Source organism: Salmo salar, chromosome ssa25 (genome assembly GCF_905237065.1).
Source record: "Salmo salar chromosome ssa25, Ssal_v3.1, whole genome shotgun sequence".
Classification (NCBI taxonomy): Eukaryota; Metazoa; Chordata; class Actinopteri; order Salmoniformes; family Salmonidae; genus Salmo; species Salmo salar.
The window spans coordinates 19,748,747-19,765,361 of NC_059466.1; the positions used below are offsets into that span (position 1 = coordinate 19,748,747).

Genomic DNA, 16,615 nt, shown 5'->3' on the forward strand with positions numbered 1-16,615 from the left:
ACATGGGATGACAGCAGCTTTCCACCAAAGTGTTTGTCCTGGTAATACAATTGCGTTATCCTCTGCATAGTTGTTGAAGTTCACCAGTCGCTGCAAGTCCTCATGCTTCATTTGTAACTTGTGCTTGCTTGGGCCAGCTCTTTTTTTATGGGAGGCATGATTAGACCATTCTCCTTATGACTGGTGGAGTTGAGTCATGCGTGATCTACTGATGCTGAAAGACAAATTCCAGATACAAATATTTGAACATTTTTATCCAATAGACGCAAAATGGCATTCTGAGAACGTAACTACACAGTTCAAACACATAATGTTAGCTAGCTAGCCAGCCATCTCATGTCTGCTGGCTAGCTAACAGTAAGCTTTAACCTCTCTCAGGTATGTGGGACGAAATCGTCCCACCTAGTCAACAGCCAGTGGAATCGAGTGGCGCGAAATACAAAAACCTTAATACTATAACTTCAATTTCTCAAACATATGACTATTTTACACCATTTGAAAGATAAGACTCTTGTTAATCCAACCACATTGTCCGATTTCAAAAAGGCTTTACAGCGAAAGCAAAACATTAGATTATGTTAGGAGAGTACCCAGCCAGAAATAATCACACAGCCATTTTCAAAGCAAGCATATATGTCACAAAAACCAAAACCACAGCTAAATGCAGCACCAACCTTTGATCTTCATCAGATGACACTCCTAGGACATTATGTTATACAATACATGCATGTTTTGTTCAATCAAGTTCATATTTATATCAAAAACCAGCTTTTTACATTAGCATGTGACGTTCAGAACTAGCATACACACCGCAAACTTCCGGTGAATTTACTAAATTACTCACGATTTTCGGCAAAAGCACATTTTGCAATATTCTGAGTAGATGGCTCGGCCATCAAGGCTAGCTAAACAGACACTCGCCAACATCGAGGCTCAGTAAACTCAGAATTACTAGTAGAAAAATTGGATTACCTTTGCTGTTCTTCGTCAGAATGCACTCCCAGGACTTCTTCTTCAACCACAAATGTTGTTTAGGTTCAAAATAATCCATAGTTATGTTCAAATATCCTCCGTTTTGTTCGTGCGTTCAGGTCCATATCCGAAGGGCGACGCGCGGACGCATGTCGTGACAAATTTCAAAATATTCCATTACCGTACTTAGAAGCATGTCAAACACTGTTTAAAATCAATTTTTATGCTATTCTTCTCGTAAAATAGCGATAATACTCCAACCGGGCGACGTTGTTTTCGTTCAAAGGCTGAAAGAAAAACATGGCCACTTCTCGGGGCCGCGCATCTCCTGTCTCTGAGCCACCAGCCTGACCACTCACAAACAGCGCTCCTGTACCTAGCCCAGAGACAGCAGAGATCTCATTCCACTTTCTGGCGCCTTCAGAGAGCCTATGGGAGCCTTAGAAATTGTCACGTTACAGCAGAGATGCTGTATTTTCGACAGAGATGCCACAGAAGCACAAGAAATGGTCAGAGGGCACTTCCTGTATGGAATCTTCTCAGGTTTTGGCCTGCCATATGAGTTCTGTTATACTAACAGACACCATTCAAACAGTTTTGTAAACTTTAGTGTTTTCTATCCAAATCTACCAATTATATGCATATTCTCATTTCTGGAAAAGAGTAGTAACCAGTTTAAATCGGGTACGTTTTTTTTATCCGGCCGTGAAAATACTGCCCCCTACCCTAGAGAAGTTAACTAGCAATACAAACTGATTGTCATAGCTAGCTAGTTAACCAAATAGGTTCCATGTTAGCTAGTTAAGCTATAACTAGCAATGCCAAATGGCATTCTGAGAGAACATCACGAATGTTACACACACTTCATACATGAAAGTTAAATGTTAGCTAGCAAGCCAGCCATCTAACCTCCGCTGACGTTAGCTAGCTAGCTTTTGTTTAGACATGTAACGTTAGCTAGCTAAAACATGAACTAAAATCCCAATCCATAGAGTAACGTAACTAGCAATACAAACCGATTTGTCATAGCTAGGTGAAGTTAAGCAAATAGGTTCAATGTTAGCTAGCAAGCCAGCCATCAATCTCCAACTGGCTAGCTAACAGCAAGCTTTAACTTGCAATGGAAACAACATTCTGACAAAATTAGAAACTTATATCTGAATCTGTAGTTAGATTCTTACCCGTATACATGGATGAAAGCTTCACGGTAGACTGCAACCCCTTTTTTATTACATTTTCAGAGTCAGTATGGCACAATTGTCCTACAGAAAGTAGTCCAACTTTTTCACCACTGAACTTTGTCGATAGCGCCTGAAAAATTCAGGGCAGCAATGTTATTGAGAACAGTAGCAGCATATTTGCACTTCTCCATGGCTAACGTTATATATTTTGAAAAAACTGCAGTAGAAAGGATTATCTAAGCATAACGACCAGCTCATTGTATAGACAAGATTCTACACCGCTGACCAATCCAAACTCATCTCTCGGCATGTCCAGCCCATCTCATTATCTCAGCCAATCATGGCTAGCGCGAAGGTTGATGTCTTTCTGTGGCTAAACCAACTAGGCTCGTAATTTAACTATTTTATTCGTATTTACAGATGACATACAAATTTGTTATTAAGGCACATGAAAATTGACATGTTAGAAGGCATTATATATATATTTTACCTTAACTGCTCTCCTGTGAAGTCGTGACTTGCAACATAGGCCTAGTTTCTTGAATCGGGTCACGTATATGATTTCGGAACAATCTAAGATGGTGGGTGTCAAACCTCGCAACTATTTTTCTTCACACAAAATTAATGAATGCAACACATTCGGTCAGAAAATAGCTTTATTTTCATCAGATGATTTATCATGTTTATCATCGAAACAGTTGTCAGCTACATTTCCTAATGTTTTGCTTGAAGTTAATCTGGCATTTTAAGTTGCTGCCAGAGAAATGACACCAGAGAGAAGTACCGGAGAGAAGTACACATCAGTCAGAGCACTGTCTGCTGATCATGCGTGTTGGTGAATGCTATATTTTGATTGGTCAAGATGAGAGCAAAGATATATTTTGAGTGAAGTGCAACTGAAGCACAGCATTTTTATTTTTACATTTGTGATTTGGAACGAACTGTGACTGAAGCTCAGCAGAAATTATAAGAAGTATTTTTTTGCCCCCTATACCATAAAAAAAAAAAAATGTGGTTGGTTGAAGTGAGCAAATGTTGACAATCAGATTAATCTGTGATTTTGTAATGTCATTTTGAGGGGAAATGATATAGTAGCTCAGTGGCAGGACAGCGTAGCAGGAGCTTGGGGACCTGCCATTCCTACATTATATCATATCAGAGGGTCACAGCAGTCATCAGCCAAATGTGCTGCTGGGTCTATTAGGTCATATTCTCAGCCCACTCACTCACTCACGTTTGTGTGTGTGTGTGTGTACAGTGTTTTTTAGTATGACATCCTGAAAGTGTTGTTGCTGCCTACAGTACAATTACAATAAGAACATGCTAAAGGCACTCCATCTCCAAGGTGAACATGTGCGTGCAAGACAATTCATTTTTATGCCTTCTGTGAGCAGCTGGTGTGTGTGTTTGTTTGCGTGTGCACTCAGTTGACGGTTTTAGATGTTGCGAGGCAGAAAAAGGCCTGTTTTTATCATGGAAAAAGATTAAAGTAGGCCTGTGTGGTTTCTCAGAATGTTTGTCTGTTCTGTGTGACTCCCCATTTCCTCTGAGGCAGAGAGGGGATTCCACACTGAAACCATTAACCTGACTGTGTCCTGCCACTTATGCACCCCTTTTAATTTCCCCTCTTCTCTCTCCATGGGTCAGAGCATGATTCGCAAAAGGACTGGGCAGAGCGTTGTTAATCTTCAATTAAAAGCTAATGGCACAAATCTGAATGTGATAGAAGGATTAGGCAGGATCAAATTGTGGGCAGTTTCCTTTTAATAATATTGGTGTTTCCCTTCTCGAGAATCATCTCCACCTCTGATCCACCACCTACTGTGATTTTAGGAAATAAACACGTCACAACTGACCAACATGCACCCAATGACTGACAGCAGTTGCTGGTCAACTCCTGTCCAAATGCCAAGAGCCTTTTTTAAAAGTATTCTAACACTTTCAGGGGTTTTATTAGATTTCAGAAATCTACATTTTCAAAATACAAACTGCCAGAAAATCTGTTGTAAACCATTTCACCTGTGTTTTACATTGAAAGTTTGTAGGCAGCTACATTTCCTAATGTTTTAATTGAAGTTAATCTTGCATTTTAACTTGCTACCGGAGGAAAAACTACACTGGAGGAAAGTACTGGAGAAAAGTAGCCTACACTAGTCAGAGCGCTGTCTGGTGATCTAATGATGAGCAAAGATGGGTTATTGCATCTGATTGGAGAAGTGCAACTGAAGCACGAAATGAGTCCTTTTACATTCATGATTTGGAGTGAACCCTGACTGACACCAAGCAGAATTTACAATAACAAGCATTTTACATCTGTGTTTACAAAACACAGCAAGATATTTTTCTGCGGTTTATCTTTTCTGCATGAAAAATGCAGAATCCTGCGTTAATGTGACCCCTGGCTGACTGAAGTCAATACCATTACCAAGACAATTCAATGTCTGGTTGTGAGTTAGGACTTACTGACACATGCCCTGACAGTGTTCTTAGGAACACAGCCTGAAGAACAGAGGGTCAGTTGTGTGTGTCAGTAATTCACTCTACCCACACCTCCCAGGATTCTCTCAATTCTAAAACCTGGCAGTCATGGAGCCCACAGAGGACGTTTTTGTCCAAATCTAAGCAATGCATCGGCCAGACTTAGCTAGTAGCTACCTCCAGCAGCCTGAGCTTGTGCACCTCCTGGGGCCTTTTACAGCTCCTCTAATGAAGAGGCTGATTCACTTACAGCCTATCGATTTCCCTGGAACTCCATGGCTTGTTCCCCTTGCCTGCTGCCACACCTCTCCTCTGGAGCTAGTGGACTGTGAGCTACCCGGCTGTTAGCTGCCCATCAGGCCAGGCGTGAGGCATGCTGCCTTGGCTCTAGTTGGCTGCAGCGTTAACCGTCAACGCGTTGCAGGAGCAGCAGGGGGTCTACTCCATGGCGCACCTGGCCTCCCCACCGCGACAGCTGCCAGGCAGGAATGTGCAAGGTCGAGGTGGATGTGGGTGGAAATTCGCAGCGTGATCAGAACACGACCCCCTAACATTTAAACCTGCTAATGTAAGCACCAAAAAAATCAGAGGGATGTGCTGCTTTAATAAAATGTATGTTTCTGTTTCTCTTTCTGGAAGTCCTCAGTCGAGTACGATGGGAAAGAGACTGAGTGTCTCCTGTTTTGAACTGCTCCTCCTGAATGATGTTGTGTAACCAGTTTCCGCTTTGACTCACATCACTGGATGACTGATCTGTTAATCATGCTACACTTGGAAATTTAGTGGTTTTAATAAATCATACTATATTTTTAATTGCCCAAGAACCTGTAATAGACTGTAGCCTTGGCCTATCTGTACCACAATACCTAAGCAGATTTAGTTTTAATGCACAATTACAATGACCGTTGAATTGCAGGTAAATAGTTAGAGCAGCATGCTGTTAAAATGATGAACTCGGCCCAGGACTAGCATCTTGCTGTCCCATTTGATAATTAGTGGAGTCGGTGTAAAGTAGTGAATGTTTTGAGTGTATATGTTGACCAACTATGACTAGCGAATGTGTTCTTAGTCTTGTTTTGCTAGTACGCTGGTTAAAAATATACAAGCCGTGTGTGTTTCTCTGCCTGTGGTGTGTGTGTGAAGTAGAGTCATGATCCCAGGCAGAGGTCATGACAGTCTGTCATGTCATGAGACCTCATGAGGACACTGACCTTCCTAATGCTTTAAGTTGAGGAAATAAGTCTGGTGTCACTCAGTCTCAGCTGAGATTCATAGACTTCCTGATGCTAACATTTCAACACACTTTTATGATCATGGGATATTGATGGCTCCAACTGCAATACATATCAATGTAAAGGGGAAAAGGCTTCACATCTACATCCTCAACCTTATTTTAATCAATTTACAAGTTAATGTAGACCTTTTGAAATGCCCAGCATGCTCATGCTTTGACAGCTGCCCAGTTCATACAGTAGCTTAACAGAAGCACAGTGTGCTTTCAATTAACTCTGGACTGAGCTGACGGCAAAGCAAATTTTGCCCCTACTGGCAAACACACCAGTCTTAAAAACCTTCACAGCCGGAGCCCTGAAAGCGTCTGGAAATTAAACGGGAGGGGGTCAAAGTTGTTTTGGCCAGAAGAGAAAAGTGTACAATCCTGTGAGCATTAATTTGACAGCTCAAACCCAGGAAGCGGGCCTGTAAAGGTCATGGGGGTTGAGGCCGGCCGGGCAGTGCGACAACGCCATGGCCGCCGCTGGGCTCAGCTAACTGACCTTTTGAGTAATGTTTGTGTGCTCAGAATACATTAAAGCTGATGTTCTTGGAAAGGAATGGAGCTCTCTCTTGTGTAAAACCCTAAGTTGTAAACGGCACCTTCCCCTCCCCTGTTCTCTCCCCTCTACACTATCCCCTAGCCTCCTCCACCTGTGGGCTGCTGGCCACTCAGCTGTAAGCTAGCCACTGACTCTCACACAGGTTCCAATGAACACCAGAAACATGTGTTACTACCGAAACTTAGGAAATCAAGTTTTTCCAATACAAGCAGTAGACCTCCATCAGGCAACAAACCTCAGACACCACTCCTTAGAGAGCGACCTGAAATACAGTTGAGATACAATTTATTTTCTAAATGTTTATTTAGCTGGGTTATTTGTGTGTATGAATGGCCTTTAGAGATTGAATGGTTTCTCTGATGTAGGGGTGTGAATGTTTTAAATGTTTCAACGAAATTGGTATCTTCAACGTTTTGGAAAAAAATCCATGTTAACCTCTATGGGCTAGGTGGGACGCTAGCGTCCCCCCCGTGGTGCACTCCATCAACAGCAGGTGCATTTCAAGAGCGGCAAATTTGAATCCAAATAAATGTCAAAATTCAAATTTTTCAAACATACAACTATTTTACACCCTTTGAAAGATAAACATCTCCTTAATCTAACCACGTTTTACGATTTCAAAAAGGTTTTACGGCGAAAGCATAAATTTAGAGTATGTTAGGACAGTACATTTACAAGAGTTGTGTGTAATGTTTTGTCAATTCAAAGACAGGGTCACCAAAACCATAAAACCAGCTAAAATGATGCACTAACCTTTTACAATCTCCATCAGATGACACTCCTAGGACATTATGTTAGACAATGCATGCATTTTTAGTTCTATCAAGTTCATATTTATATCCAAAAACAGCGTTTTACTATGGCATTGATGTTGACGAAATCGTTTCCCTCCAATAACCGGCAGTCAAGTCAGCGTCACAAATTAAATAATTAAAATTAGAAAACATTGGTAAAATATTATATTGTCATTTAAAGAATTATAGATTTACATCTCTTGAACGCAATCAACTTGCCAGATTTAAAAATAACCTTACTGGGAAATCACACTTTGCAATAATCTGAGCACTGCGCCCAGAAAAATACGCGTTGCGATACAGACTAGACGTCATGTTGGGGAGATCTAAAATCGAAAATACTATGTAAATAATCCATTACCTTTGATTCTCTTCATCAGATGTCACTTCCAGGTATCACAGGTCCATAACGAATGTAGTTTTGTTCAAAAAAGCTCATCATTTATGTCCAAAAATCTCCGTCTTGTTAGCACATGATCTAAGCCAGCCGGACTTCTCGTCATGAACGAGGGGAAAAAATATATTTCCGTTCGTTCAAACATGTCAAACGTTGTATAGCATAAATCATTAGGGCCTTTTTAACCAGAACATGAATAATATTCAAGGTGGACGAATGCATACTCTTTTATAACGTATTGGAACGAGGGTACCCAACATGAACTCGCGCGCCAGGTGTCTAATGGGACATCATCGTTCCATGGCTCTTGTTCGGTCAGATCTCCCTCCAGAAGACTCAAAACACTTTGTAAAGGCTGGTGACATCTAGTGGAAGCAATAGGAAGTGCCAAAATATTCCTCAGCCCCTGTGTTTTTCAATGGGATAGGTTTAAAGGTAATACAACACATCAGGTATCCACTTCCTGTCAGAAAATGTCTCAGGGTTTTGCCTGCCAAATTAGTTCTGTTATACTCACAGACACCATTCAAACAGTTTTAGAAACTTTAGAGTGTTTTCTATCCATATATAATAAGTATATGCATATTCTAGTTACTGGGTAGGATTAGTAACCAGATTAAATCGGGTAAATTTTTTTTATCCAGACGTGCAAATGCTGCCCCCTAGCCCTAACAGGTTAACTGCACTGTGAAAAACAGTTTTTATCACAGAACTACCACTACAGGTCCCCATCGTCATAAATGGACCGATACAAATTGTACAAATACCTAACGCAACAATGCTGTAACTTTCGCAGGAGGAGATATGCATCTTTCAAATGATTTGCCACAGATCTGAAGCGCTCCACACATCATTAACTGTTGGAAAAATGGCAGGGTGAGACAAACGACAGCAGTGAAAGTCCTGTATGGCAATACTTTTAAATGAAAACTTTGCTTGGTGGAATTGAGCTACAGTGGTAGTACAGGTGATGCTTAACCATGTGAAAGGGAGGCACCGTGAGACCCAAACCGTTGCTGGCAGCGGGCGCAGGCCCGCAACAGACGCTAGACAGGCTCTTCACGCGAAAGTGCGTTCAGGGACGAAGTGATGAATTCCCACCTGATTACAGAAATGATTGCGGTTGATATGCAGCCATTGTCAATGGTAGAGCATGTCGGCTTCAATGCGCGCTGATGGCATATCTAGAACCAGACTACAAGATGCCGCGTCCCATGTCAAACAACAGTGACGGCCCGGATGGAGAAATTGTACAATGATTGCTCTGCAAGTACAACGCGTGAGCTCTCAAAAGCCCGACACGTGGTGTTAAGATTGTTGGACATGAACAAGCTGTTATACACGGGTCACGTTAGAGTTCCGAAATGTTCAAACAGACCATGAGAAAATCTGCGTTTTAAACCATTTCACTTGCGTTTTATATTTAAAGTCAAGTGTTTCCTTTGCTTCAGTAGAGTAATCAGGGGTCTGCAACTATAGTTGTCCTTCACAGAAAATAGCCAACTTTTTTTAGTGCAACATACTCGGCAGAAAATAACTCCAAATGTCATTTGATAAAAATGAGAAATGCTACAGATCAGTCGGAGCACTGTCTGCTGATAGAATGCCCTTCTGTGAATTCTTATCCGAGTGGAGAAGTGCAACTGAAGCCAAAAATGAGTCTGATGCCAAGCAGAAATGTTTACAAAACGCAGCAAGATATTTCTTATGCGTTTTATAATTTTCCCCCCAATGAAAACACAATTCTGCATTAACTCGACCCCTGCATACAGTGGTTCCTTCTTTTAAAAGTTGCGATCTTACACCGCGGGACTTGGAGGTAATTTGTGGTTTAGTACGGTACCCTGCGTCACCACTTCATTGCTCCAGACCAGCGCGAGGGGGAGTTAGAGAACCGATTGTGCTTTTCGGGCCTACTGTGTCTCTAACTGATAATGAATGGGTGACAAACCTAAATAGAAACTGATAATTATTTACAAATTAGTAACAATGTCTCACCCCATGGAGGAGGAAGGGGGTGGACCCCCACCCCGACACACTGGCAACACTTTAATGGGCATTGCGCTAATAATGGCGCTGACTTGGGAAACGTTCTCTGTTCTGTTCTTGGTCAAACTAAAACAATGTAACTAATAATTGGGATCTTTATGCTTTTATTAATAAAATAATGATAAAAATAGTCTTTGAAAATGCTAATGTTTATTTAGTTATGGATCCATAACAAATTACAATGGGAATAAATATCACTGAATTACTGTTGAGCTGAATATCAGGAGTGAGTCAAAGAACTACACTTCCCAGAGTGCACCAGCAGCAGTAAACCGGCTGCTTGTCACCTGATCAATCATTTTCACTGATTTGGAGCACCTGTGAAGGCATGGAGGGCGTCAGTCATTCAGAAGAACAAACTTCAGAGGGAAAACTCCAAGTTCACTCACAGGTTCAGTCCAAAGACGCCAATGGTAAAAGGCTTAAATGGTTAATTCATCTTAGTTATTTAGAATGTTATTTAAATGTTTAAACTAATTTAAGTTCATTAAAATGTTTAATTAAGATGGTAACTTTTTGTTCTGTCTTTAAAGGTTTACAACCTAATTTACTGGCTAAATTACTGGACAGACCAATCAACTGAAGGCAAACTAAAAATAAAAAAGATTGAGTTGTCCCTGTGTCCTTTGGATGGTGAACAAGAGGAGGACTTGACAATTACAGAAATGTCCTTCAATCCTCAAAGTAATTATTGGCGGAGAGTCACGTCATATTTTTCAATATACTGTAGGCCTACCATAGGCGACATGAGTCTCACTAGTGTTGAGTAATGTGCTGTTAATAGTGGTGTAGGTCTTATTTAAAGAGCATATTGAAGTTGGAAGCAATAGGATTTGAAGCAATAGCCTACAACTATTTTAGCATCGTTTCGCGCTGCTCAGAGACGAGCATGGGGACTGGTCTTGATAAATCAATGAGGTTTTTATTTTCACTTATTCTCCATTTGGGTATTAGACTAGAATTAGAAAATGATGGTGTAGAAATGTTATGCTCACATACCCTGATGAAGACAGCTAGTCTGTCAACGTTGGTTATTAAATGATTGCCTCTGAGCTCCTAGAGCGTGCGGCTCTCCTTTTAATTTTTCAAGTGTTCCACTCCGCTAGCCAAAATTCATGTGCGTTTCTTTCGCCTCTAGATGCTTAGTGTAATCTTTATTTAACTAGGCAAGTCAGTTAAGAACAAATTCTTATTCACAAGGACAGCCTACTCCTTCCCCGTCGGGGAATTGAACCCCGTTCTCCTGCATGCCCGCATTCACTAGTACAGCCATTATTGAAGGCTATCAAAATGCTTCTCAAAGATGCCTTCTGGTCAAACTAGCACTAACTAGCATTAATGTTACCAGTGGTTCACACTTAAATAACGTGCCATAGAATTCTGCGGCACCATGCAAGCTGCCCTGCAGTACGCTGCAACTTTTAAAGGATGAACCACTGTACATTACTGCAACGAGCCATCACATTGAGAAGTGGGACAGCAGAGAACCTAAAAACAGCATTAATTACCATCGTTGCTGAGTGGGTGGGGGACAGCAGTAAGGTGAGGGCCGTTTGGTAGCCAGCTGCTGTAGATGGAATTCCATTGCCACCTAGGGGTTATACGCAGGAAAATATCTGCAATGTGAATTCACATGTAATTGTATTTTTTTATTATTTCAATGCAACAAAACAAATCTGTTTTAAACATTAAGGAACATTTTACATTTGTCACAGCCCAACTTCGAGGAGTTGATGATTTACATAATGGTCTTGCTTGGGAGTGATGGGGTGAATTTATTCTAAAAGAGTAACATAAACACACCAAACATTTACCCACAATGGGACGAGGAAAGACTGGAGACTGGGAGAGCACAACACAACTCAGTGCTGTTCGTGTGATTGTATAAATGTATATTTTTATGAAGGTCTGAGATGATAGTGAGCAGGTACTTTTTGTCCTGGATGGCTAAGTCAAATTGATTCATTGTAGCTTATATGCTGTCACAATGTCTTCACTGATCTTATTCTGAAAGCATAATAAAACATTTTAGAAGTGTTTTTTTTTCAGTTGCTGGTGTCCTGTTACAAATGCCAGCTGGGATATTTCTGTTTCCATTGCAAGGTGTTTGACACCAGCTCAATATGTTCAAGGTCAATAGTGCAACAGTATTGAATGTCCTCCAAAAACAAGGACCAGAAAACAAACTGCTTACCTTCATCATAAATATGGCTACTCTGGGACTAGGATTTATAGTGTTGTCCTTTTTGCTGAAATGAAGCGTAACAGTGCTCTCCAGTTTGGTGTTGCTGTTGTGTTGTACCAGCCTAAAAAATAGGCCTAACCTATGGATTGGACATGGGAACAGACCTTAAGTGATATTCATCAGTCAAGGATAATTTATTCGCTATGCAGCCAGTGGAAGTGTGTGTCACCAGGAGTACAGGGAAGCTTGCGGTAGAGTGAGGGTATGGATATTGTCCTCATAGCTACAAACAGGGGCATTTCCCTACTAACATTGTATGGTTTTACCCCAGGCGTCCAACAAAATAGGTGGTGTCCGGCTATCCAGAAAGTCACGGGTCAAATGCTACCTACAACCCCTGAACGCCCTCTCTATGAAACAAGCATTCTTCCCCTCTGTTGTCTGTGAGCCCATTCTCTGTGCTGTCCTAGATACTAGTACAGCAGACCTGTAGTGTTGCTTTTTCTTGTACTCAACCAAGGGAGGGTAGTCCCTTGCTGTTAGTTTTCTCAAACAAGCCTCTATTCTTAATTGTATTGACATCCTTGCGTTGTCACATAGCTGGCGATCTTGGCAGGAATTGTCCAAGTCTCACAACAGCACTCTCCAGCTGTCGTTCGATATCACCCCACATGAAGATGAAACAAGTCTCTACATCTGTAATTGACCACCTGTTTCTCTCGGTGGCCCAGTTTTGGTGAACAGTGTACAGTACACTACTGCACGTTACTGTAGCAGGGGGGAAAGGATATCTTCAGATTCCTCTTCGCTTTTCTATTATCCTCTGGTCTGCACTGTGACTGACCTAAGCCTTGGGATGCATCCCAAATGGTAACCAATTTCCTATAAAGTGCACTACTTTTGACCAAAGCCCATAGGACTCTGTTCAAAAGTAGTGCACTATAAAGGGAAAGGGTTGCCATTTGGGACACAACTTGAGTATTTGTTGTGAGGACACATACTGTACCTTTCCGATGGGTGTAACTGTGGAGGGGTTTGGCGGATGGAGGATTGGGAAGGAGGTGGGAAGATGGGGGACAGAGACGGGGGCTGCTGGGACGTCTGTTATAAGCCGAGAGCATCAGAGGAGCCCACTGGGATCATTAGGCCTGACACACACACACGGCAGCCCAGGCCCAGTGTTTGGAAGCTCTGCTGACTGGAGGAAGCAATAATGGAAGCATTCTTGCGGAGCGTTCCCGGCTGAGCGGCCGGCCGTCCTGCTGCCTGCTGGATTGCTAACTCACTGGGCTTTGTTCTCCTCTCATTGGGACGGGATGTGGAGACTAATTACACATTTATTATTATATATACACACACACTGCTTTTCATTTAGAACGGAAATCGTTTGTGGGAATTGTGATGTATACAGTTTTTATCATGGGCGTGAGTAGTTTTGCTCTCTTATTACAGCTGGGAACCTTTGCGTCCGTTGAATGATAAAAAACCAACAAACAGCTTTTTGGCTCATGGTTGTCTTAGTCTCCACAGCCTAGCTGAGAGGCTGAACGGAACAGCTCGCAGCTGTGTGTCACTGAGCTGCGGTGAAGGCGCCTCCTCATGACTTCACCTCATCGCTGCCCGGCGTACCCGCTCCATCCACTCGATGTAGAGCCCCACATGTATGACACCAGGGTTGTGAGGGCAAACGCAGCCGCTGCATCCCTGGGAGTCTGCCGGTTACAGAGATTACATGTTTTCACATTGCTGACACTGCTCGTTTGACGTCAACTACGGTGAACATGATTCAACTTGACTCTGGGAGATATAGAAGATGTGATGTTTGGAAGGGATTCTTTAATATTATTGTACATGTGCATCTCATCAGATTCATCTTTCCATACCGTATGCGTGACTAGTGAGCTGTAAGTAATCCCCCCAGGGCCTTTCTTAAACACTAGGCTAATCTTTTCCAAGTACTGTATCTCCTGTCCTAAGAGCACTTTTGCTATCACTGCATTAGCATACGCCTGAAGATATTAATTTTGCATTTGTCATTTTAGCAGGCTCTCTTATCCAGAGCGACTTAGTTACCCATCAGACAATATTCAGAACCTCTATATGACAGGCTAAAGACATATCTGGGAGTTGTAGAAAGAGATGGACAATATGGTATTAATCTGGGAGGGCTGGTACCCCCTTGTAGGAGATTTTACATTCCCAGAAATACTAAGTACGTTAGGGCAGCAGGCAACGTATGTTCGTGGAACAAGTGCTCTCGTGACTCTCCACGGCACACTTGAATTGGTCCCTGGGGTCCCCTGCTATGTCTGTGTGTGCAGAAGTGCTGAGTTGAACACAGGCAATCTCCTGCCATTCAAATTCATCATCGGTGATGCCTCCTGATATTTTGTGACAACCACTCAAAGGCAAGGAAAAGCCTTCCATATGGATCCATCAGGTTTAAATGAAGGTGCCTTGACCTCCTTGGCTGCAGTGTAGCCGATCCCTAGAGGTGCAATTCTGTCAGGGAGTTCACATGGAGTTATACTCAGCATGTAGGCTGCTGTACTCCCTATTCATTTTCATTCTTGTCAGATGGAGCACTTGTTGCTCCGTCTGCGTGTGAAGGCTTGTTGGTGTAGTGCTGATGTCAGTAGTACTGTATGATAGACTTTGCGGCCCTCTTAACTCATTCCCAAAATAATGAATTTCACAACTGTCATTCTGTATGAGTGTTGCCAGACTGACTTGACAAGAAAAGAGTGTACATGTCAACTCTACAGTGATCTGTGCATTGGCCAGGTTGTCACTGTCCGCTTCCTTAGTCTCTCTGTCTCTGTTGCAGACCCTGGTTGGACCGTAATGACCGCACGCTTCCGGTTGCCTGCTGGCAGATCTTACAATGTCCGGGCGTCGGAGCTGGCACGCGACAGCCAGCACACGGAGGTGGTCTGCAACATACTTCTCTTGGACAACACCGTCCAATCCTTCAACATTAACGTAAGTATCACAACGAACTCTAGTATATTCATGTTTGTGTACAGTATGTTCCTGATCCACTGTAATGTGGTGTTAACCATGTTGAAAGCACTAAATGGCTATGTCCCAGAGTAGTGCTGTATTGCAGCCCTACTCTACACACAAACTCTGGCTCTCCAACGATCGAACACTGTCCTCTTGCAGTGGTAGATCTTTCAGGGCTATTTTGGCGCCAAGATTGTGCAACTCTCCCCTATAAAATATCCAGGACTGTTAGACCACAACATGTTCTTAATCTAAGATGAAAATGACCCCCAGCTGTTCCTGACACCCTCTGCAGGGTGGAGAAGGATGGGGGTTTAGGCCAGGGCTGCAGCTCCTCTCACCATGAAATGCCTGACATTCCTACTCAGGAGTCTCCCCAAGTCCTGCCCATTTCAAGTACATACTCGCTCACAGGCAGCATCTTTCTAGCTACACATACACACTACACACACTGGGTGCCAATCAGGGACAGTAAATCATAGTGTTCACTGTCTTGATTGCACCACCAGTGTTTTCCCTCCCGATAGAGAGCAGTTGTTGCTGCTGCTAGGTTATTTGACCGAGGCAGCCAGCCACAGAGAAAATGTTCACCACAGGACATTTGTTTTTTCTCTCGATGTTGTCATTGTTCAGAAAGAGGAAAAGCCTTCCGCCATGAAACATAGCAGAGTTAATTGAGCGTGTTGAGAGGGCCACACAATCATATTTAATGTCAGGGGGAATATAAAAGCGGTTGCACAAAGTTACAAACTGTCCCCACATGTTATATAATAGTTGTTATGGAACTTCTGAGTTATGTTTTTTTTTTCTTCATCTCCATCTGTTGCACCGGTAGCCCAGCTTTAACAGGAGCTCATGCCTGGTCTTGGCTCAGCAGCTTAATGAATCAAACTCAACTTTCCTGATTTCCTCTCTGTTTCACAGCGATTTGTACTATGCGGTTCCTGGAAACCCAGCCGTCCCTGGCGTAACGACTTGGGTTGATCAGATTTAACCAAGCCTTGTTGTGACTTACATAGCCGGACTGAACAGATCTTTTGAATGCGAGTGGAAATTAATAATCCAAGATGGAGAGCGAGAGAAGGGAGGAGGAGAGAGGGGGATGAATGGGATAGTAAGGAAGGGCCTGAGTGATTGTAGGTGTCAGACAGGTCAATGTAAATATTCTCTTTCCTGGTTGTCAGGGTGGGTGTAAGGTGGGGAGTGGTAGGGTATGTGGTTAACTATATGCTCATGCATGCCTACAAAGTGAGGTGTTTTCTGGACAAGCTTGAAAGGGTGTGCGAGCATGGTTGTTGTGTGAACATGGTTGTTGTGTATCGGGTGTGAGTGTGATCCTCGACTGTGTGTAGCCCTATCCTCAGCCCCTGGCCTCCCACTTTAGAAATCCCCTCCCAGGGGACCACTCAGACTACTCTCCCTGCCTGCCCCCTTCTCTCCCTGTCTGTCTGTGTCCAGGGTTAAAGTTCTGTCACTGCGACGGATTTCCGTCCTATGGATTCTGGAGAGTTCGTTTAAAAATTCTGCTTTGGAGATGAGACTGATACAGAATTGTCTGTTCTATGAAATAAATTCCCAAATAATTGTTTTCGCAAATAGTCTTTTCTCTGTTACGCTGTGTGCACTGAACTGACAGTGATGTTGAGATGAAGGGATTTAAATAGTCGATAATGTGCACAACTCAAACAGTTGTGTGTAGCCTACTGTAGCTGCTGGCA

The 16,615-nt window shown here is 42.6% G+C and overlaps 1 protein-coding gene across 3 annotated transcripts in view; it reads left to right on the top strand.

Moving 5' to 3' along the window:
- The window catches only part of LOC106586301 (tyrosine-protein phosphatase non-receptor type 4), a 95,470-nt gene that overhangs the window by 13,474 nt on the left and 65,381 nt on the right, over positions 1-16,615 (top strand). For all 3 annotated transcript variants that reach the window (XM_014173445.2, XM_045707341.1, XM_014173447.2), the window contains exon 2: positions 14,719-14,873. In XM_014173445.2, the coding sequence (XP_014028920.2) occupies positions 14,736-14,873 (138 nt within the window). In that variant the 5' untranslated portion in view covers positions 14,719-14,735. The remainder of the gene's footprint in view (positions 1-14,718; positions 14,874-16,615) is intronic.